Source organism: Mytilus californianus, unplaced genomic scaffold (assembly GCF_021869535.1).
Source record: "Mytilus californianus isolate M0D057914Y unplaced genomic scaffold, xbMytCali1.0.p SCAF_42, whole genome shotgun sequence".
Classification (NCBI taxonomy): Eukaryota; Metazoa; Mollusca; class Bivalvia; order Mytilida; family Mytilidae; genus Mytilus; species Mytilus californianus.
In genome coordinates this window covers 870188-894689 of record NW_026262693.1, presented here as the reverse complement: position 1 = coordinate 894689, position 24502 = coordinate 870188, and the positions used below count along the sequence as shown (strand labels likewise).

General features: G+C 32.4%; 1 protein-coding gene across 1 annotated transcript; it reads right to left on the bottom strand.

Moving 5' to 3' along the window:
• Nucleotides 1-11426: 11426 nt before the first annotated feature.
• On the bottom strand, nt 11427-19817 carry LOC127699848 (uncharacterized). Its single transcript, XM_052203233.1, has 2 exons — nt 19750-19817; nt 11427-14813 (listed from the first exon to the last, which is right to left on the bottom strand). Exon 2 carries the CDS (start codon nt 14810-14812, stop codon nt 13145-13147), a length of 1668 nt encoding a protein of 555 aa, XP_052059193.1. The 5' UTR covers nt 14813; nt 19750-19817; the 3' UTR covers nt 11427-13144.
• Nucleotides 19818-24502: the final 4685 nt, after the last annotated feature.

Genomic DNA, 24502 nt, shown 5'->3' with positions numbered 1-24502 from the left:
AACTAATATTCAAGTAACAAATTAATTCCTATTCTAGATGTCGATCAATAATGTTCGTTTCTGGTCAGATCACACGGATACAAGAGAAAAATATTATTGGCAACTGCATTCCAGTCCACAGGCTTACGTGATTATGTTTGTATTTCTAGGGGATAACTCATAAATGACAGCAAATTACTACTTGGTCTGCTTGAACGTAGCAAACGTTTTGTTTGTAACTTGATGGATCTTACTCTAGATCTAAATATCCAATATTTGAAAATGGACCAGCATGTATAACATTGTATGATAACAATCATGCCGAAGTATCCAAAGGTAAAAGAAAAAAGTATCGAGAACATTGCATGTATTGACCTGACATTAAAAAGCATGGAAGGAAATTAAAGATAGTGGATATTGTAGAGGAGTCATCAGTGTAAAGGATAAGATCAGGGTAGGGAAACTACTCAACACTATAACCACAGTGGATATCAATGGAATTACGCGAGATATATATCAAAAGAGCGAACGGGTTATCTTATAACAATGTAACGAGATAACTGTTAGTTGTAAACACCGATTGGGAAATAGTCATTATATATAAAACACAATAATAGAACAATGTCCGTCTGTAAATAAAAAAAACCCAAACTATTAACATTGCAAGGTAATCCATTTAAGACAGAAATAATCAATATAATTCTATGTATAATATAAGTGTGAAATGTTTCTAATTTCCCTGAATTTATTCCATTCAAGGCCCATTGCAAATCAAAAAGTCTTCCTAACTTAACTCAAATTCACAGCATTACGTCCTTATTGGTATACTTTGAGGTTATAACAATGGTTTATTTCAAGACAAATTACCATATAATAAATTCTTTTAGAGCTCAAAACTGTATTTTATAATACTTCCATCCAAAATATGTAAAAAGATATTCCTGACTTTCATTAATACCAATTTTTAGATAATTCAAAACTTCCGCCTTTTACACGTGTTTTACCGTTTGTTACATACGTGCTACGAATAAATTACGTTTATACTGATATTCCCACATTGAACTGTCGAAAAGGAATGTGGCTTCGCTGTTCGATATCTGGTATTGAGAGCAATCTTTGCTAAACTACAGTGTGAGTAAATTTGTCTGTGATTTCGAGTTTTTAATTTTAAGTAAATATTTCGCATCTTAGATAAGTTGAAGCCAACATTTTCATGGTTTTATTATCTTTCTTTCTTTGAACAGCCGATTGACGTGCAAGTAGGTCATATTTGTAAACTTCAGCCATTAACTGATCACCGTCTATTTCAATATTGTAAAAGTCTATAGTTGTAAAGTTTAAAGCTTAATCAGGCATTTATATTTTTCTTCTTAAAGTTACGTTTTTAACTTTTTAGTAGACTAGGGTTACTACCGTGGACAAAATCTGTGAAAAAGTAAACTATTAGTGTCATATATGATATATATACGTGTATTCTATTTTTATATTCTTTATACTCTATGGTAATGCCAAAGCTGGTTCTCACCATTTTCACTATTTATAGTTCATGTTTGTTAATTTTATAACCTCCATATTATTCCATAGAATTTTTGTGCTACAGTGAGTGCAATTTGACAATTATTTCTAAAGAAAATGACGGCATTTGAGTTTTATTAATTTGTTTTGAGTACGGGATTCTACTTAAAGTTTTATTAATGAAAGTTAAGCATATTTTCATTCCACTTTACACATCTTTGTTTCTATTTATCTAGCAAAGACAGACCACATGTAGTTAACTTTGGAACAATATTTATAGCTATTCATTCATTTCAAATAGACAAATCAGCATTGGACGATAGCACAATGTCTACTTTGTGTGTCTTTTCATCCCAGATTAGAATGGCGAAGTACAGCATGTGCTTTTCCGCAACAGTTTATTCAATGATATTTTCCAATCATAATTCAAAAGAAAATTTTCTGAATTTAGTTTGGATTTCATGTGAAACAAAAATATCGATAAAAAGTGTTGTTCAATTATTTTTCAATGTTGATTTTTATAATCTTGAATTTCCATACATAGGATACTTTATTAAAATATATACCTTGTCTCATCGGCACTCATACCACATCTTCTTATATCTACTTAAGTTATGATATTTCATATTTGATTACCATGATTCAATTGAAATGTGTGATATAAGTAAAAATAAATAGTCATCAAGAAACACAAGTAATACATTATTATTATTTTGTAAAAGAGAGGCGAAAGATAACAAAGGTACATTCAAACTCATAAGTCGAAAACAAACTGACAATGCCATAGCTAAAAAAGAATAAGACCAACAGACAAACAATAGTACACAAAACACAACATAGAACACTAAAGACTGAGCAACACGAACCCCAACTAAAAATGGGGGTGATCTCAGGTGCTCTGGAAGGTTAAGCAGATCCTGCTCCACATGTGGCACCCGTCGCGTTGCTCATGTTAGTACAAACCCGGTAATAAGTCTAATTCGGTAGGTCACATTCGGGAAAAGGGGACGGGGATGCTGTTACGACATTAGGAACATATCATCTGTGAAACGGATATTCCATAACGGTCAACCAACTCGTGATGGCGTCCGTAAAATTTACGAAGGGATGATTCCTGAAATTTCCGGAGTTTTGTTTAATCACAGAACTGATGATTGATTTTTATAAAATCTCTGCTTTTGATTTGGAATTTTACAAAATCCCTAAAATAATTAAGAATGTTCTGATAGATCCACTGATTTAATTAAGGGAATTCATAAAATAATCAATCTTTTTGTTTGAATAATTCATTGAAAAAGGACAAAAGCTTACAACAGTAACACTGAACATGACCTATTTAATTAATACAAGATGAGAAAAAATATAAAAAATGATGAATTTGTGGAACATATTGATAAAGACCGACAAAAGAGACAAAAGAGACAGAGCAAGCTCATATTTCTACCTTGTTTGAAAGTTAGTTAAGGTTTAGTTCCCCAGTCTGTAATTGCTGAAAATAATAAAAGAAACTATCTTTTTTTCAAAATAAAAAATACAGACAGTTTATTAAATACTTTATAGTACAGCCCGAAGAATGCCCTCAGATTTGAGGGAATCTCAAATTTCACAACTGATTAGCTTCACAGTTTGAAGTCCTTGTCATTTATATATCACTCTTCCCAATAAACTGACCACAGATGTTACACATAGGTTATCTGATAAGAAAGTCAATATTTTGGCATTTTCTGTCTTTACTTGAAATATAAGTCTAGTCAGTGTTTTTTTATTAATCATGTTCAGATACAGTTAAAGGAATATTATATAAAGTTATGATTTTTTTTTTATTAATTTTCCATTTTTTTAAAATTTAGAATAGATCCATAATCTGTTGTCATTTTGAAGATTAATTTTCATTAGAAATGAATATTCTTTGTAATTTTCACATTTATTTTGATAAAATGTCATTTAATGATAAAAGGAAATTTCCTAAATATCTAAAAGAAATTCTTAATAGAATATTCATAAGGCAAAGACAATTTGGAAAAAGAACCCTCCTTCTTATACGCCCGTTTATGAGAGGTATTATGGTATACCGTTGTCCATCCGTCTGTCTGTCTGTCCCTCTGTCGTCAACATGTTGAATATGAACTCAAAAAACATGAAACTTTGGTAAATTGTTTATATCTATTGACGTGAGCTCCATTTTGTCTTTTTTTTATAAATTTTAGATTTACATTTCCGAGTTATGGGGTTTTATTCATAAAAAAAAAGTGATTTTCCTATTTTCGGACAGTTTTATTCATTAAAAAATGGGGATTTTCAAGTTTTCGGACAATAACTCAAAAATGCTTTTAGCAGTTCTCATGAAGCTTGGGTGAATTGGTTATATCTATTGACGTAAGCTTCCTTTCAATTTTTAATTGATTTTACATTTTACATTTCCCATTTATGGGATTTTATTAAAAAGGGGGTGATTTTCCAGTTTTCGGATAATATCTTAAAAGTGCTTTGAGCAGTTTTCATTAAACTTTAATGACTGGTTTATATCTATTAGGATAACCTCCTTTTACTTTTTCATAAATTTCTGATATGACATTTAGAAGTTTATATTAAACATTATTCTTTGAAAACGCGACAGGCGTATCATATTTGCGCTCATATTATTTTTGTGTTTAATTTTCATTTCATATTTCAACTTATTTTCTCTTATTTTAAGCATTTTCAATGCGATATAACAATAAAGTGTTTTATATACATAGTGTCCCTATATTCAGTGGAAAATAAGGGGGAGGGTCCGCTCCTCATTTGCATATGAATAGAAATAGGTAATATTTGAACCTTATATACTGAAAAAATGCTGAATATATATACAGTTTATATATGGATTGATCCTTGACCCAATTTATTTTAATATAGTTATTCGAGTATCCCCATAAGTGAAATCAAATTCGAACCATTCTAAATATAACAAGAAAGGAAACATATAGGCTAGGGATACCTGATGAGGATAGTTCCAATTCTACTTGACCGAAATACATACCAGATTTGGATTTCTATTCTAAAGATACACACACAATAATTATACTACAAGCATGCAAGTGGGAAATTCTAAAAAAAAATAAAATAAGGTAAATACTGAAAAATGTATTCCATAACAACAAATATTTATCCTACACCGAAAATGCCAGCTCTAAATATATGCACATCAAAAAATGGAATTAAATACAAAGGGTTATAATAAGATACACTGGATTGGTCCTGGACTCAATTGATTTTAATATAATTACATTGACACGTTTTATTAAAACATATATAATTTGCTAAATGAGCAAATCTAAAAATTTATCATAGCATTTCCAAATTAGCTGCAGAAATCCCATTTTCATCAATATTCAAAGAAACATTAAATATATATATTTTTTGATCGAATTTTTTATGAAAACATTACAAAAATGAGAAGAAAAAAAAATAAAAACACCTTGTCTAAGAGAATATTTTGTAGATAAGAATATATAATGTATTTAGTGTAGGTGATATTGAAATTAAATAATCTTGACCAGCTAGCCATCTGTGTTTATTTGATAACATCAGTGAACACCAACTGTGAGAGAAGCACTTAACCTAATCATTTAATTGCTTGTATAAACAATCAATTACATGGTTTCAGTGCTGAATATCAGGAAAAATCGGGGCTGTTCTATAAAGTTTAAATTGCTTACCTTCGTAAGAGGAGAAAATCACATGCAAGAAGTTAGAAATTGATTTGCTTGTTAAAAAGTAGGTCACCATGACCATTCATCAAGCTTCGCTTGCTTTGGTCATAATATAAGATACTGTGATATGCATCCATGCTAGCACATAGGAATAGATAATTTTCTATATTTTTCCATTCTTTGGATAAAAATCAAATAAAAAGTATTTTTTTTATAAATACTAGTAAGAAGGTAGGTATGCCATTCTACATGTGGAGATGCGAAAAATATGTGTCCCTGTCGAAAAGCTGAGAAATTATGTAACAGCAGATGTCACCCAAACTTATCTGGCACATAAATAAGTTGTAGTCTTTATATCTGTACATATGTCTTTTGTTCATTGTCACTTTAAAATAGTGAAAACCAGTTAGGTTCATTTAGTAAATATATTTAATTATTTAATGGTCTATCTATATTAAGAAAAATCAATTTATTTCTGATATTAAGTTTTAACTTGTAATTAGGGATTTCACAAAATTCCCAGCGATATTTTCAGTGATTTTATGAAATTATACAAAATCACTGAAACTGTTGGGGATTTTACATAATCACTAATTATATCAGGGATTTTACATAATCACTTATAGATAACTGTATTGTGTTTTTAGCTTGGCCTTCGTAAAACGTAGATTTTAGGTAAATAGATATTTGCCACAGTAAAATCAAGTTTCACGAAGGCCAAGCTTAAAACACAATACAGTCATCTCCATTTTAAATCCACATATAAAAAAAAATTCCATTTTAGTAAATATTTCGGCTTTAAAATGCCACAAATGAAAAGTCCCAGCAACTGTTACATCGTCTTTGGCATCTAAACAATGTGACGTCATAAATATACCTCCGATGTCAAACAGAAGCACTAGACGTATTTATACTTTTCGAACGCTTCTCAGTGGTTTAAATATTGACATAAGAAAATTTTTAGGCACTAAATGTGATTATTTTTTTTCTCAGAAATTACATACCAAAAAAATGCGGAATTCAAAATGGTGGCTTTCCTCAGTAACGGACTGGTAGAGCATGGAATCTAACCCTTCAAATATTTGTCAACGTCCAATGAAAATTATAGTTCCAAACAAATTGCATAAGAATGTAACATATATATCTCAAAATAATCAGATTTTTTTTTCATTTTCAATGGATTTGACCCTATGACATTCTCGAGAAATCATAAAGGCCGAAAAATATTTGTGAAACTAGTTTACATAATACCTTACGAACCGACCTATCATCTTTTTTACTGTTCGTGTTGTTTTGTTTTTTTCCTCGCGTCGAAAATTTTTTTCCGACTATATTTTTCAATAACATATACAAACAAAGAATTTGTTTTGATACTCAATATTGAATTCATTTTTGTTTCATAATTTGCAAAGGATATTTTTTCACATCTATTCTGAAACAAAATATTTTGTGAAAAAAAAAAATGTTAAAAATAAAAACCATTTTGTAAAACTATTATTTAAACAAAAATACGCCCGCCAGCCTAAAAAAGATGAAAGCTTGGTACCTTTTAGAATACGGCAGATAGTATGACGATGATGAAATTATTTTGACAACTATTTTTTTCTGCCAATTTTTAAATAAGCGTCAAATCGTTCATAAAAGAACAAGGGTTTCTCAATTCTAAGTACCAATATATATATATAACTTTTACCATGTTTTGTTTAAGTTCATAGCAAGCAAAAACCCCCAAAAATATCTATTTTGATCCCGACTGTCGTTCAAAATAAAACAGTTGTGACGTCAAGCACCCATTTTGTGTTGAACATGACTATGTTAACTTTACATAAAACATACAAACATAATACCCCCTACCATCGTATTTAGTTATAAATAACATTGAAGTCAGTGGCGGATCCAGGAGGGGGTTCCGGGGGTTGGAACCCCCTTTTTTGACGATCAATGCATTTGAATGGGGACATATAGTTGGAACCCCCCCCCTTTATAAATGGCTGGATCCGCCCCTTGAAGTTACCATCTGGAGGTCATTTCTTACAGAGCAAAACTGTGAAAATAGGACTTATCAACAAAACTGTGAAAATAGGACTTATCAACAAAACAACGATTACCTCATGCATATAATCTCCCATTTTCGCACCGTGTATGACCATAAAAGAGTATACGGAATACTGTAAACCAACTTATTTTCACGGATACTTTATTTCGCGTTTAGCCCTTTCTATTCCACTTCGCGGCGATTAAATTTCGCGATTTTCTAATTTACTTGCTGTAGTTAGATAAGGAAAGATCCAAGTTTTACATATTCGCGACGATTTATATTCGCGTTATTTTTCTACTCGCGAAACTCGCGAAAATAAATCGCTGGCGAAAATGAGTTGGTTTACAGTATACTGACCCTTTATTCTTATAATTACATTCCCTGGTGTCCTATTTCATAGTTTTCTCTTGTGAGAAATGGTCTCTGTGACATCAAAATACAGGTCGTTTTATCTTTCTACATGTATATTTCTTTCTATATTACTGTTTGCTTGTTCCTTTATTGTTTTTCTCACCAAATACGATGGTGGGGGATATTATGTGTGTATGTTCTTATATCTTGTAAATGGTCGAGATCCCCACCCTAAACCATATATGTACCTGTTTATCATGTCAAAATCATTTGGATGATTTATAAAATGAGTCCCTACGGGTCATTCCCACCCCTGGCATTTAAGAATTTTCAAATATCATGTTAGTGGTCAAGAACCCCATCCTTAACCATATATATTCCTGTTTTTTATGTCACAATGATTTGAATGATATATAAAAGAAGTTCCCAGGGGTCATCCCCACTCGTGTAATATGAGAATGTTCTTATATCTTGTGAATGGTTGAGATCCCCACCCTTAACCAATATATTTTCTGCAAGATCAATTAAATGAATAAAAGGGTGTTCGAAGGGGTTTATAGCAATAGGGACTTTGTTTGGAGACTTGGTAACAGCATCCTGTAACAACCATTTCTCACTTTATATGTATATATATATTTTTTATACCTTTAATGCTAAGCTTTGTATTTTCATGTTACAGTATGGCAGACAGTACATTTTGTGTCGGTTGTCAGCGTGGTAAAGAAGACATAACAGCCGAATCCTGGTGCAGTGATTGTAGTGAACTTGTTTGTAAAACATGTGCTAGAGTTCACGAAAGGATGTACCCGCCTCACAAGATAGTACCAATGAAAGAAATACAAGAACTCAGTTCTTCTCTTCTTAAATTGTCCAAGAACTGCGAAAATCATCCAGATCAAAAGATTGTACTTTATTGCTGTCAACATGACACGGTGATCTGCGATTCATGTGTACCGGTATCACATCCTAATTGCAATCCTATCATTTCAGTCGAAAAAGCTGCCAAGGACGTAAAAGACAGCACTGCTATTTCCGACCTAGAGAGAAGGATGGACAACCTTAGCCAAGTCACTGAAAATATACTGAGTCAAAATGAGGCAACGCTTGAAGATTTGAAAAAAAGTCGGAGCAAAATCACAAAAAGCGTAACTGAAATGAAACTGAAATTTATAGCCCATTTAGATAAGTTAGAATCAAATATACATAAGGACATAGATAATAAGTATGAACAGAGTACCGAGACGGTGTCCCGAATTACAGATAGCGTCCAATCAAGCTACGACTCACTATCCACATGGAAAAAAGATATCAAATCACTGAAGCAATACACATCTGAAATTCACTTATTCCAGGCAGTTAAATTTCTAGATGCGAAAACTCACCAACAAGAATTGGAAATCAGAGATGTTCAAACAGCTACCGTTCCGACACTAACGTATAATCCTTCAGGGTTAGAGTCAAACATACAAAATGAACTCCCAGACTTGGGTACAATAAATATAGAGAACGTCCCAGTACCATTGTCTGTACTAGATATTGACCAACAATGTCAGTTTATGGTCGGAGAACAGAGAAAGTTGTCGTTGACAAAGTCATTTAAGACCACAAAACTAGGTGATAATGTGCGTGTTTATAGAGGTTGCTTTATTCCAGGTGATAGGTTACTCCTTAGTCAGTGTTCACAAAATAAACTTTATGTTTGTGAACTTGATGGCTCCAACCCAAAAGTAATTAAAGTTGATTATAAAATAGAACATATTAACTTGTATGACAATACCCATGCTATAGTATCTTCCGGTTATGGAGGTATCCAGATCATCGACCTGACACTATTAAAGCCTGGTAGGAAAATTAAAGTTGGAGGACATTGCTATGGAATCACCAGTGTAAAGGATAAAATCTGGGTAGAAAATCAATCCAAAACTCTAACTCTAATGGATATTAGTGGTAAAGCTATGAATACAATACAAACAACGTTTGATCCATGTGATATATGTGCCAACAAAGATGGTGATGTCTATTGTACAGACGTTACTAGAAGTAAAGTCTACTACGTAACATTGGATGGAAAAGAACGTGAGATATACAACAGCCTTGACCTGAAATGTCCTCGTGGTGTTGCAGTAGATGATCATGGGGATGTTTATGTATCAGGATATTTATCAAACAACATACACAGAATATCTGATGATGGACCAAGGTGCGATAAAGTAAAATGAGGCGTTCAGAATTATTGTGATGAAGTATAGTCAACCAGAGGTGTTTTTTAAAATTCTAAAGATCACGATCTTTACGGTTTTGCAGTAATATCTAAACCTTTCATTTATCGAAGCTTTACACTAGAATTATTCATGATCAATTGATAGATCGACCCTATTATCTCATCAAGCTGATCTTTTCTACAAAAATGGGAAACGTAGTTAAAAATTTCCTTGTTTAAGGGGTATTAATTTCACGTGGGAATTTTTCGTATTTTATACCCAACAATATTGAGTGTACTCGATCACGCTTTCAAGCAACCGTTGCAAGTAACCTTGCATGAACGGTTTGTAATTTAGATTTATTTCCCCTGAAATTGCAAATGCGAAATATAGCTAAAATATAAGGCACAAATATAATCCATCTGATTTTCGCCAGTTATATTAAAAATTCGTTAGGGTTCCGCGGAACCCAGTGTCTCGCCTACTTTTACTGATGTCTTTGTTTTTAGTGTAATAGGGTAATGCACATAATAGATTTACAGTTAATTAAATAAAACGTTTGAAATGTATGAAAAAAGTTATGCTTGTAAAAAGTGTATACAGTATGCAATCAAATCTATAGATTTATAAAAGAGTTGAAACATAAATTTATTGAATGAACAAATGATATAAAAGAAGATAATTTTTACATTGCTTGATGATTTATTCCTTAATTCATCAATAAAAATGCATGTAAATAGAAGATGCAATTCTAAAATTTTGTTCAAAATAATTGATGCAACTAAAAAAGTAGAATATATGTGCAAATAAGAAAATTGTGTGTTAGGAAATATGGGAAGCAATTCCAAAATTTTCCTCTGAATACTCTATTTTGATCATATACAAGCTTCTGTGCAAATTTGGTAAAAACCCAGGATGGTTTAGAAAGTTATTTAAATCTGAAAAACCAAAGAGTTAATGTAAATGTATGAAAGGTTAAAAGTGAAATACAGAAAACTTAAGAAAATAAAATCCTAAACTGTCCTGTGGATACCTTATTTTGATCATTAACAAGCTTCTATACAAGTTTGGTAAAAATCCAGGATGGTGGAAGAAAGTTACTAAAATTCTAAAAACTTTCACCACAGAGTGAATGTTATGTTAACTGGAAGAAAAACTAAGTCCATTTATAAGTAATATATGGAAAACTGGATTTATTTTTTACAAAATCTACTTCTGGATACTATCTTACGATCATAAACAAGCTTCTGTCCAAGTTTGGTAAAAATCCAGGATAGTTTAAGAAAGTTATTAAAATTTTTAAAACTTTAACCACAGAGTGAATGTAATGTTAACTGGCAGAAAAACTAAGTCCATTTATAAGTAAAATACGGATAAACAGGGTATTTTTATAAAATTTACTTCTGGATACTATCTTATGATCATAAACAAGCTTCTGTTGTGTCGTAGTTCTCCTCTTATTTTTAATGTGTTTCCCTCAGTATTAGTTTGTAACCTTTTGTTTTTTTCTCAATCGATTTATGAATTTCGAACAGCGGTATACTACTGTTGCCTTTATTTTTCTGTCTAAGTTTGGTAGAAATCCAGTATTAAAATTTCAAAAACTTTAACCACAGAGTGAATATTTGTGGACACCGCCGACGCCGACGACGGAATGTAGGATCGCTATGTCTCGCATTTGTGAAAAAGTCGCAGGCTCGACAACTATACTTAATGGAATGAATTAGTTGGAATTTTTTGGGTAGGATTTTAGAAAACATAAAAAATAAGAGTCATTTTAACATACTAAATTATCCTCATATAATGTATTAATGATAAAATAATAGTTAAACAATATTCGGCAGTGCGAGATCTAAAATATAAACTGTAACTCCAACTGTGCAAGTCCCTCCTTATTGTCAAAAATACATACAAACAGTACACAAATTACATATTTACATATAGGTGATAAACATTATTGTTTAATGATCTTTATCAATTGTTCACATTCTTTAAAATCATTATATATCATAGTTCAATTTTTTAAATATTTATTTCGTTACCATTCTTATATTTTTCGGCATTTTCACAGAAATCGTCTTAAACATGTATGCGAGATTTTACCAAAGAAAAATAAGTACGAAGAAAAATTCACATCATAAAATACGCTCGTAAACTTTTTCAAGAAGAGTGTCAGTGCAATTTACTATAATTATATGACAATTGTTCTTGTCTTTTTTATTTCAATAATTCTAATTGGCTGTTTTTTCATCGGCAATAGAGTCGCAAATATTTATTTTTCGATATTTTTTAGTTTACTTTTATAGAATACATTTCTAGAAAATAAATTTCAGCTGCTGATAAAAGAAAACATCAGAAGGGTGCCATTTTCTCACTCAATATGAAATCCCAGCTCTTTCATCTTTTCAAGAAAAAAATTCTCTTTAAGTATCGAAATATTTTACTTAAATAATAATAACTAATTTCAAAATCATGCAAGAACTATATTGAGAAATCAACACAACTTTGACATGTTAACGTATAATTATAACCAACATCGATAAAGTCGTTCGTAGATAATATTCTGTTTATATTAAAATTTGTTTCTGCTGGAATCTCTGGTATATCAGTTCACAAATCAATGACATTAATGTAGATTAAAAACAGAATATTGAATGAACAAACACCACTGTCCCAGGTAAGGGGGAGGGTTGGGATCCCGCTAACATGTTTAACCCCGCCACATTCTGTATGTATGTGCCTGTCCCAAGTCAGGAGCCTGTAATTCAGTGGTTGTCGTTTGTTTATGTGTTACATATTTGTTTTTCGTTCATTTTTTGTACATAAATTAGGCCGTTTGTTTTCTCGTTTAAATTGTTTTACATTGTCATTTCGGGGCCTTTTATAGCTGACTGTGCGGTATCGGCTTTGCTCATTGTTGAAGGCCATACGGTGATCTATAGTTAATTTCTGTATCATTTGGTCTCTTGTGGAGAGTTGTCTCATTGGCAATCATATCACATCTTCTTTTTTATATGTAGTAAAACAAATATGAGGATTCGTTTGAACTTACTTCAGACATATAAAATATTGCGTAGATTTTGACAATAAAAAATCCAGTTTCCTCAAAAGGGTCACGCATGGTCGGTTACATACATGCACTTGACGGATAATCAAGAAACTACTGTTGTGCGCACAGTATATGTCATTCGGTTTTTTTTTCAAAATGTTTCGCATAAACAGTGACTGATATTCTTGATCCCTCGTTTATTGTTTGGTGTGTGTTTAGGTGGATTTAGATCAATTTTGCATTGTTATGTTTTATTGGTGGATTGTTGGTTGCTTAAAATTCAGTGGCAAATATTTAATGCACATTTCGGACGATATAATTATGTTTTATAAATATTGACTATTTTAAAACTGTTGTTTACAACTAACAATTCATTCATTCCACAGTTGTAAGATAATTCGGTCGGTCCATTGATACCGTCGTCTGCTGTTAAGGCAATGTCATGTTTCTGGCCGTTATTAGATATTCTATGAATGTTATTTGATCTATTTCCTGCTACGTAAACATCATCATGGTCATCTACAGCCACACCACGAGCAGTTTTCAGGTCAGGACTACTGTATATCTCACGTTCTTTTCCATCCGATGTAACGAGGTAGACTTTATTACTATTATGACAGTCTGTACAATAAACATCACCATCTTTGTTGGCACATATATCATAAGGATTAAATGTTGTTTTTATTGTATTCAGAATTTTTCCATTGATATCTACTATGGTTAGAGTATTGGGTTGATTTTTTATCCATATCTTTTCTTTTACAATGGTCATTCCTAAACAGCGTCCCCCGACTATAATGCTCCTAACATGTTGTAATGATGACAAATCGATGATCTGGATACTTTCACCGCCTGTAGATAATAAAGCGTGATTGTTGTCATATAGGATAATACTTTCTGGATAATAATCCAAATGAATGATTGTGCTGTTGGATCCATCAAATTTACATACAGAAAGTTTTTGACCTTCGTACTGACTAAGGAGTAACCTGTCACCAGGAATAAAGCAACCCCTTGAAATACGCACCCCATCTTTTACATTTACTAATTTCTTCGTTTGGAATGAATACATCAACGTCAACTTTCTCTTGTCTCCAGGGGCTCTGGCGAAACACTGACCTTGTTGATCGATGTTTAGTACAGGCATTGGTACTAAGACATTATCTACGATTACAGTACCAAAGTCTGGGAGTATCTTTTTCAAGTTTGACCCTGATTTGGAAGGATGATATGTAAGTGTTGGAACAGTAGCTTTAAGAATTTCTCTGATTTCCAATTCTTTCTGATGAGTCGTCCAATCTAAAAATTGTACTGCCTGAAATAAATTGATTTCAGTTGTTTGTTGCTTTATTGATTGAAAATCGCTATTCCTTATAGACAGTAGGCCGGCGTTTGACTGAACGTTATCTTTTTTTCGGGACAGCGTCTCCATACATTGTTTATACATATTGTCGATGTCTTTATGTAAACTTGCTTCTAACTTATCCAAATGATTAATACATTTCTGTTTGAGATCCGACACTCTTTTCTTGATTTTGTTTCGACTTTTCGACAGATTTTCAAATGCTAATTCAGTTTGCCTCAGTATGTTCTCTGTAACTTGAATTAGGTTGTCCATTCTTTTTTCTAGCTCAGAAATTGCTGTACTGTCTTTCACGCCAAAGGCAGCATCTTGAATGGATATGATAGGCTTACAATTATGATGTGATACAAGTACACATGAATCGCAGATCACCTTGTCATGTTGACAGCAGTACAGTACGATCTTTCGATCGGAATGATTCTCGCAATTCTTCGACAATTTAAGAAGAGGAGAACTTAGTTGATGTATCTCTTTTGTTGGTACTACCTTGTGAGGTGGGTTCATCCTTTCGTGAATTCTGGCACATGTCTTACATACAGGTTCAGTACAGTCACTGCACCAGGATACGGATTTTATGTGTCCATCACCACGCCGACAAGCGGTGCAAAATTTACTGTCCGCCATACTGTAACATGATAAATACATAGATATAACATTAAAAAGTACGAAAAAAGCGACGATCATCTTTGATCTCAAATTATAGGTAAACAAATCTAAAAGATGAGTATAAGCATGAGATTTATTAAAATGAAGTTTGGATTAAAAAATACATTCACTAACCGAATATAATTTATGACGGGTTCCATATGTGGAGCAGGATCTGCTAACCCTTCCGGAGCACCTGAGATCCCCCAGCTTTTGGTAGGGTTCGTGTTGCTCAGTCTTTAATTTTCTATGTTGAGTTTTGTGTACTGTTGTTTGTCTGTTGGTCTTTTTCATTTTTAGCTATGGCTTTGTCAGTTTATTTTCGATTTATGAGTTTGAATGTCCCTTTAGTATCTTTCGCCTCTATTATCTTATGCCATCAAAAATTATACAACACTTATAAGTGTTTTCACGCAGAAGATATATCGGCTGCTCAACTTACTAACATTGCAAAAAGGTAATATCTCAAATGTGGATTGATAAACAAACAATCAAGAGCATAATTAAATGGGAAAGAAATAATAAATCATATATCAGAGTTGGAGAAAAACGATAAGTTATATATTTTTGAAATATGTTGATTTATACGTAGGAAAATAGGTGAACACCAGTGAGAACATTTTTCCTAGGGAGCGGTTGGATAATTCATAAAAGAATCTGAATAGAAGGAGATGTTGGGAACAAGACAGAAATCCCTAGACAAAATTAACCAAAAGAAAGTTAAAGTTCAACAGAAAGCTTTTAATAAACGATAGGCTCCTTCGCAGTATTTCAAGCTCTAAATCGTCCAAACTAGAAGCTCCAAGAAGCCTGTATATCTGACCTGATATTTTTGCATAACATGGACACTATGCAACACGAAAATTTCTGATGAAAGGAAATTGCTTGGGCTAAAATCTTGCCCTACGATGATTTTTGCTGGACAGACTTTTTTTCTACCCTCATAGTATTCAAGATAATAGGCAAAAATAAAGAAATAATAATGATTCAGTGTGATTTTAATCTAGCGGCAACAGACGCGTATGTTGATTAACGATTTCAATGAGTTGATCTTTTTTTGAAGATCTTGTATTGCTTGTCATGTTTGCAGTTCAAAGTTTCATGAGCAACACGACGGTTGCCACATGTGGAGCAGGATCTGCTTACCCTTCCGGAGCACCTGAGATCACCCCCAGTTTTTGGTGGGGTTCGTGTTGCTTAGTCTTTAGTTTCTATGTTGTGTCTTGTGTACTATTATTTGTCTGTTTGTCTTTTTATTTTTTAGCCATGGCGTTGTCAGTTTATTTTCGATCTATGAGTTTGACTGTCCCTCTGGTATCTTTCGCCCCTCTTTTTCAGTCTATCTATTATATTATTAATGATTATTAGGTACAAACACTGAATATTGACAAAAAATACGTTAAGGGCAATTACTCCTGTATATGGCGACTGGCGATTTCCATAATTTGACTTAGATGCGGCGACGTTATTTTGCGTTTTACGGTTTTTATCTACCTACCATAGTTTCTCTCAAAATTCTATGAAAAAAGATTATTCAAATACAATATGAACTCCGATTAGGAGTTGATTAAAGATTTCCGCCTTTTAACTCTTTTGTAAATTTGTTTGCAATAATTTTCTACATAAGGATATGCCTGTACCTAGACTATGACAGTTGTTTTCCTTTAGTTTGATGTGTTTGAGCTTTTGATTTTGTCATTTGATAAAGGACTTAATGTTTCTAATTTTCCTTAGAGTTCGGTATTTTTGCTATTTTACTTTTTTCCAATAAGGAGTCAACTGACGATTTGGGCAATGTTGACTAACTATTAGATCCTGTCTTGTTGATTACTTGTGCAATTCTAATTTGTTCTCCAGCTTTTATAGTTTTCAAGATAATATCCAAGATCCCTCAAAAATGGTTAATAAAGGCAACAGTAGTATACCGCTGTTCAAAAGTCATAAATCGATTGAGAGAAAACCAATCCGGGTTACAAACTAAAACTGAAGGAAACACATCAACTATAAGATGAAAACAACGGAACAACAGAAACACTGAAGTGCAACAAAAATAAACGCCAACATACATAGAAACGAACTATTTGATAACAACTGTCATATTCCTGGCTTGGTACAGGACATTTTAAGAAAAAATGGTGGGTTGAATCTGGTTTTATGGCTAGCCAAACCTCCGGCTTATATGGCAATGTTAAAAAATATTTCTCTAATTCTTCGTCAATTTATCCCTTTCTGCACCCATTGTATAAAAAAAATTAATCGACGTGTGGTTCGTTTGATCTCAGTTCTTCATTAGTTAAAATCCGATTATGACGTCGAATTTACTTGCTTTCCTCTGAATTTCCTATTGTGACGGCATGAAAAAAGGCGACCATGCCTGATGACGTCACATAGAAAGAATACATCTTTTTACAGATCATTCGAAAAGACGGAATAAGTTTGCCTGCTTATTGTTTGAAAATCATTAGAGAAACAGATTCCACCACCAAATCTCGTGTAATACGATATGTATCCACTCTCGACAATTAAATTTTAAATATTTAAAACGCTCAGAAAGCCTCGCGTTTTAAATTTGAAAATTTAACTGTCTCGAGTGGATAAATATCGTATCACACTCGATGCAGTGGTAGAATCTATATATATCGCTAAAATGACACCACTACGTGAGAGAAATACAGCACAAACAAACGTAAGAACACTCAGCACAGAGAAACGCACAAATACATAATATAATAGTCGTTACAACATGTAAACCGCAGAATAACAACGAACATCTTCCATTAACGATAATACATAACACAATATCCAAATGAATCCACAACAGAAACATCATAAATAAATACATAAATGTTGGATGTATAAATACATGAATGTTGGATGTATAAATACCGAGACACGTCGTATAGCAATGCAAATTCACACACTGCAAAACACTCATATTCGGGAATAGGTCACGTTCGGTACTTAGAAGACAGACGACATAGATGTTAAACCACAATCTAAGACGTGGTAAAATGTAATTACTTCGTTTAGACACAGACACATCGTATAGATCAACCAATTCGTAATATTGTCATTTATAAGAAGTTAACTGACCATTTTTGCCTTGTTATAATATTACTATTAAATATTATATTTCTAAAATAATGAAAGTTTAGTATATTTTGATGATTTTATTACAAGAGTATATATCATATATGACTAAATATTATGGTCAATGAAAATTAACATACAATGTATTTAGAAGAGTTTTATCGTGTAATTAGAGGAGCTTTATCATGTAATTATAAGAGTTTTATCATATAATTAGAAGAGTTTTATCATGTAATTAGAAGAGTCTTTATCATGTTTTAAACAAAATACGAATGCTACCTATTAATTTAAACGAAGAAAAATCAAACTATTATTTAATCTGACATCTATCATATAGGTTCGAATATTTGTCTCATTTTAATACTCTTAATTAAGAAGTTAAGACAGTATACTACAATATTGATATTTGTGAATTATTAATATTTAGATATGTTTATTCAAATACACAAGTAAATTCCTTAAATTAGTATGTTGCATAAGAATGGTCCTTACAGGATAAAATAACAGACAACCACTGTTGAGGTTCCTAACTTTGGGACTGGCACATAACATTAGGTAGGGGTTAATTAAGATATTGAGCTATTCGAATTTCTCTGTTGTGCCTTTTAATTTTCAAATGTCAGTATACGAATAAATGATTATATGGGGTATATGTCAATACGACAGCAACTAAACAACACAAAAAAAACCTTCAAAACATCCAGATCTCAGCGTATGGTATTCAACAATAGACAGGTGTCTACAATATTTGTAAACACCCCGGAAATAAAAAAAGTATGAATTAATGAAACAGAGATTACATAGATCTGCAATTTAAGATAAACACAAATGTTTTCTAGTGCTTTCAAACGAGAAAAAAATAAGATATCACAAAAGACATCTTATTAACGAGGATTGGGTACATTTGACTGAATTAATTTTCAAAGGTAAAAAAGATTAACACTTGAACGTAGATTGTACAATTTCTACAATAAAGCTTATTTCTTGCCAGACATTCTTTTGTTTATTAAGTCTCAGATATCGTATTTTAGTTTTATATTTATACTGTTTCAATAAAACATAGTGTGCGCCTCAAATATTGTGTCCAATTCGAAATTGCAAGGAGACATGCTCTTGTATGGAAGCCTTATTACAGTTTTTTAAATGTATTTCCAGATTAGGGATTTAAATTTATTGTAATAAGAAGTCAAACTAAAAAATCGAATTAACTCAATATTCAATACGATCGAACTCTAACTGGAAAGGTGACTCGAACTCGAAGTTTTACTCAATGTGTAACTCGAAACGCAAGTTTGACTATTACTCGAACTTGAGCTCAGACTTTGACTCGAAGTCTAACGCGAATCATAAATCAATTATCAACTCAAGCTGGAACTATAACTCAACTTAAACTCGATGGTAAGCCACGTTATAATGATAATTTACAAATATTCGTATATCCAAAACTATAAATATTCATTTTCATATGTTAAAATTGTCTATCCATTGTAATATCCCAATTTACATTAATTAATGAACTTTATTTTTAGTATTTGATAAATATTGTTTTTCATTTACGTATATTTATTCAAATTTATCAAAAGTATTTATAAATATATTAAAAACATGTTAAAATCATATATGAGCTATATAATAATTTAAATGACAAATACTGAATTGTGACAGATCGTACATTATACTAGTATGTCTAGTATATCAAATAAATTAATTGATCATTTTTTTCATAAATGATCATAAATTATTGACAAATGTGACTACCACTTTTGATCTTGCCTCGGCCAATTGGAAGATGATCAAAACTGAAAATTGCCATTGCTGTAACTTACCCAAATAGTTGCTTCAATCCTTTTCTGTTTGTTAAAACCAAGGGCAACGATTACTTTCGTTTTCAAGGGGATTTCCCGTTTAATTAAAGGGAGACGGTATAATCGATGAACTTTAAATGCTTAAATTGCCGCTAAAATTTAAATCGTTATTTGTTTACACCGAGAGAGAAAGACGACGATATTTCAATATTAATTTCTATTAGTTCAGTGGTATTCCGTCCGCAGAAAATACTCTTCAAAGAAAATAAATTAGTCGATCCCAAACAATTTCAGTAGGACAACCAAAAACTAAAAAAAAAAGAAATAAAAAAAAAACATGTCTACATGCGCCGTGTTGAAGGCCGTACCTTGACCTATAATGGTTTACTTTTATAAATTGTAACTTGGATGGAGAGTTGTCTCATTGGCACTCATACCACATCTTCCTATATCTATGGCTTGCTTAAATACACTTTTGTTAAATTTTGCATCGATTGACACCTTTAAACAAAAAAGATTAAGATAATATCTGAAAGGCAATAACTTCTTTTCCAGTTGAATTTTGTTATTGATCAGACATATATCTTCCTTTCATATTTTGTAGAGAAGTATTGTGAGAAAAATGACGTTGAATGATGCCTACACTTTACGTTGGAAAGAAGATCGCTAAATTCCAAGAGTTTGGATCGAAGGTCATATAATTTGACACGCGACACAATTGTATAGAAAAAAAAATAAAAAAGACAATACCATCTATATCAAAATTATATGCAATTTAGTTTTATACCATATAAAATAAATTTGTAAGATTCTCATCTCCGGCTGTCCTGGTTTATTTTATTTCAAGCTTATCCCATAAATGTTTGGCTCTGTGATTCCGTATAGGATTGTCGTAGAAATTATCATGACTGCCAATAGTTTATACATCTTTTACAAGTTCGAGTTATAATTGAACTAAAGTTGTCTTAATTTCATGACAAAGGACATTACATTTATTTAATCCTTCTATCCTTTTTGATATAAAAATAAGAAGATGTGGTATGATTGCCAATGAGACAACTCTCCACAAGAGACAAAATGACACAGAAATTAACAACTATAGGTCACCGTACGGCCTTCAACAATAAGCAAAGCCCATACCGCATAGTCAACTATAAAAGGCCCCGAAATGACAAATGTAAAACAATTCAAACGAGAAAACTAACGACCTAATTTATGTACAAAATAATGAACGAAAAAACAAATATGTTACACAGCAACAAACGACAACCACTGAATTACAGGTTCCTGACTTGGGACAGGCACATACAGAATGTGGCGGGGTTAAACTAGTTTGAAGGCACCAACCCTCCCCTAACCTAGTACAACATAAGAACAAACTATAAAAACCCCATATACAACAATAGTTTTCCACTTATATCATATTAATAGTTGTCCACTTACATCTTATTAACATAGGTACTCGTCCTGAATATAATTTTGGTTGAACAAACAAATGCATGCATGGCTTCAATCATCTATTCATATTAAGGCAGTAATCCTTTTGTGCCAATTGCTATTTTCAAGATGTATCATTTGCGTCATATATTTTTTTCAAATGTATCAAATGCGCCAATTTACGGAATTCATTTGCGCCAATTTTCCTGTACTACTCTGAACCATAAAACTGTAACGGAATAGAAGTTCCTTCATAATATAAGTTCCAAATGGAAACAATATTCTGGAATATTATTTCCACTGGAATAAATATTACAGTAAATGTTCCTTACGGAATAAATGATATAGAATATTTGTTCCAACAGGAACAGATATTATGACATTGTTTATAACAAAGTTTCCAGTGGAACTTCTGTTAGGCGGAACAAATATACGTTGACAAAACGAACAGTTTATGGAATTGGGGACTTTTGTTGATAGATATGCCAAAATGTGAGAAAGTTGATTTTTTCCTGATTATCTGTTATCCACATATGTTGATGACAATGATTTGTTTCCACCATCCGTATGGACTGAAACTTCATCAACCCCGAGACGCACTAACAAAATTAATGGTGGCATTTCATAAGTACTACAATGAACTGGGAATCTTTTTCATCAGATCCATCTAGGTTTATTTATTTTTTTTGAAAATTTCATTAAATTTCAAGCCTCTACTTACATTAAATTGGGAAATGTTAATGCAACAGTAGTTAAATGAAAGCATAACTCAGAAAAGGAAACATTAGCCATTGATAAATACTAGAATTATCTTATTTGTGTATTAAATTACAAATTTCAGGTTTTAATCTGATTATGTTGTCTGACTGTAAATAGTTTTATGTTTTGTTATCATACTTTAAAAAAAAAATGGAGCAATCATATACTTGTTTTTGGCGCCATTTCGAAACTATCGGCGCAAATGAAGCATAGGCGCAAATGACTTGTGGCGCAAAAAGGCGCATTTTTGGAGCAAACGGATTTCTACCCATATTAACCGAGAGAGATAATTGAATCGTCAATTCCCGATAAGATTCGATGTTTTATTTTAAGATTTTTGCGAATCTTTTTTTTTTCTTTTTCATTTTGTTGAATGACAAGTAACAAATACAAAACAGTTGACTTATATACAATGGAGGGATTTGAAAACAATGATCCATTTAATGGCTTGGTAATAGAAAAGCTGTGACGCTTGACTGTCTTTGTGGAAAACATCTAGACAAATCATAGTACTGGAGTACTGTTAGCTTGGATGAACACAATATACAGAACTATATATCGCTGCAGACTTGTAAATGTTTTCTTATGTCCGGTGTCAAATATTTCAGCCACAATTAGGACGATAATATCTGTTTAACAGTCTCAATAATTGTAATTTTCCGGGGGGAGGTGGCACAGGTAGTCGAAGGGGACAATTTAAAAAATAAATGTGTTAGGCACTGCCTAAACGCTGGATAACGAATTCAATAAATGTTTGCATTCCGATCGGACGTGATTATGTATAAAACTTCCAAACAGACACCCACCCGAATAGGTTTTCCTACGAGACTGCAGTAGTCTATGTGAACATTTTTCTATACTTATTTGACCATTGCTTATGTATACAGTATGCTATGGTTGCCCCATAGCCGAAACCTTTCTTATTGTCAACAGTCTTTTATGGTGGTTTGATTATTTGGAAATAGTCCTTATTTAAGACATCATACCTCTTTTTATCCTTGGTGCAATCCCACCATGAATTTTTAAATTGTTGTATTTTATACAATGTTCATAATAACAATTTTTTCAGTTGTCTGAATAAACTTTTAAATGGAAGAGGTAACACACACAAGCCTATTTTGATTCGCTAAATTAACCTTAATTAGTGCTTGTTACATAGGAGAAGCTATTAGAAAGGGGTGGTTACGTGTAAATAAGGGGAGAGGTGCATGGGGCCCGGTCAAGCCTTATATTATACTTCTTTTTACTCGATTTCACAACAGTATGAAGACTTTGGAACTTGCGAACCTTTTTACGGTTACATTTTCCTTACTATTAAACAAATATATTTCACAACACAATAAATTAACCCCACCAAAAATCAGAGGTGAATTTCTATGCTCTGTATGGAATATCAGCTAGCAGTACCTAATCAACTAGTGACACCCATCGTCATGGAACTCTTGTCGTAAAATAGCAGTTGATGAGTCCTATAATCCTGTATTAAGGTGGGAGTTATCAAATAGAAGATTGATAAATGTTTTTTTTAATCTAGCCCTCATAGATGCTAACTTCAACGTCATGTGGTCTCTAGTGGGGAGTTGTCTCATTGACAATCATACCATATCTCAGAGGCGGATTTAGGGGGAGCAGGACCCCCCCCCCCCCCCTTTTGTGAGATATAGGGAATCACTGAAGCATGACTGGAGCGGGGCCCCTCTTTAAACAGTCAGTGGGCCCCACTTATAAAAATTTCTGCCGGGATCCGCCACTGTATCTTTTTTACTTTTATAGCAACCAAATTCATTTAACTATTTGAACAATATAAGCCCGGGCTTTTCTCCTCAAGGATCTCAAAATAGAGAGACAGTTTTACTTATCACATTCACTCTGTAACACTTATGAATTTCGTAAACTTATTACTAAACTTAATTCTGTATGTGCCGGTCCCAAGTCAGGAGCCTGTAATTCAGTGGTTGTCGTTTGTTTCTGTGTATCATATTTGTTCTTCATTTATTATTATGTACACAAATTGGGCCGTTAGTTTTCTCGTTTGAAATATTTTACATTTGTCATCTCGGGGCCTTTTATAGCTGACTATGCGGTATGGGCTTTGGTCATTGTTGACTGAGGCCTATATTTGATCATTTCTGAGTCATTTGATCTCTTGTGGAGAGTTGTCTTGTTGGTAATTATACCACATCTTCTTTTTTTTTTATATTAAACCAGAATCATATCTACACATGTCTCTGCTTAAACTATATGAACATAATCTGGAACTTGAATCACAGGCACTTGTTTCTATCCTTGGGAAGCCCCACTATCAACGTATATTTACGTTGATAGTGGGGCTTCCCATGGATAGAAACAAGTGCCTGTGACTTGAATTGGGTCCGAGATACAGTATAAAAATAAAAAAATAACTCGTAATCTTAGACTATGTATTTTTGCTCTAATAATAGTATATATATAGATGATAAATTTCATTTCAGCTTCAATAACAAAAGAATCAAAATTTAAGAAATAATTACTCCTCCAAACGGATCTCTCAAAATACTGACTTAATGAGTCTCACTTACAACAAAAGTTACAACATTTA

Coding starts and splice junctions, on each gene's coding strand:
- LOC127699848 (XM_052203233.1), bottom strand. CDS start 14,812: ATGGCGGACAGTAAATTTTGCACCGCTTGTCGGCGTGGTGATGGACAC.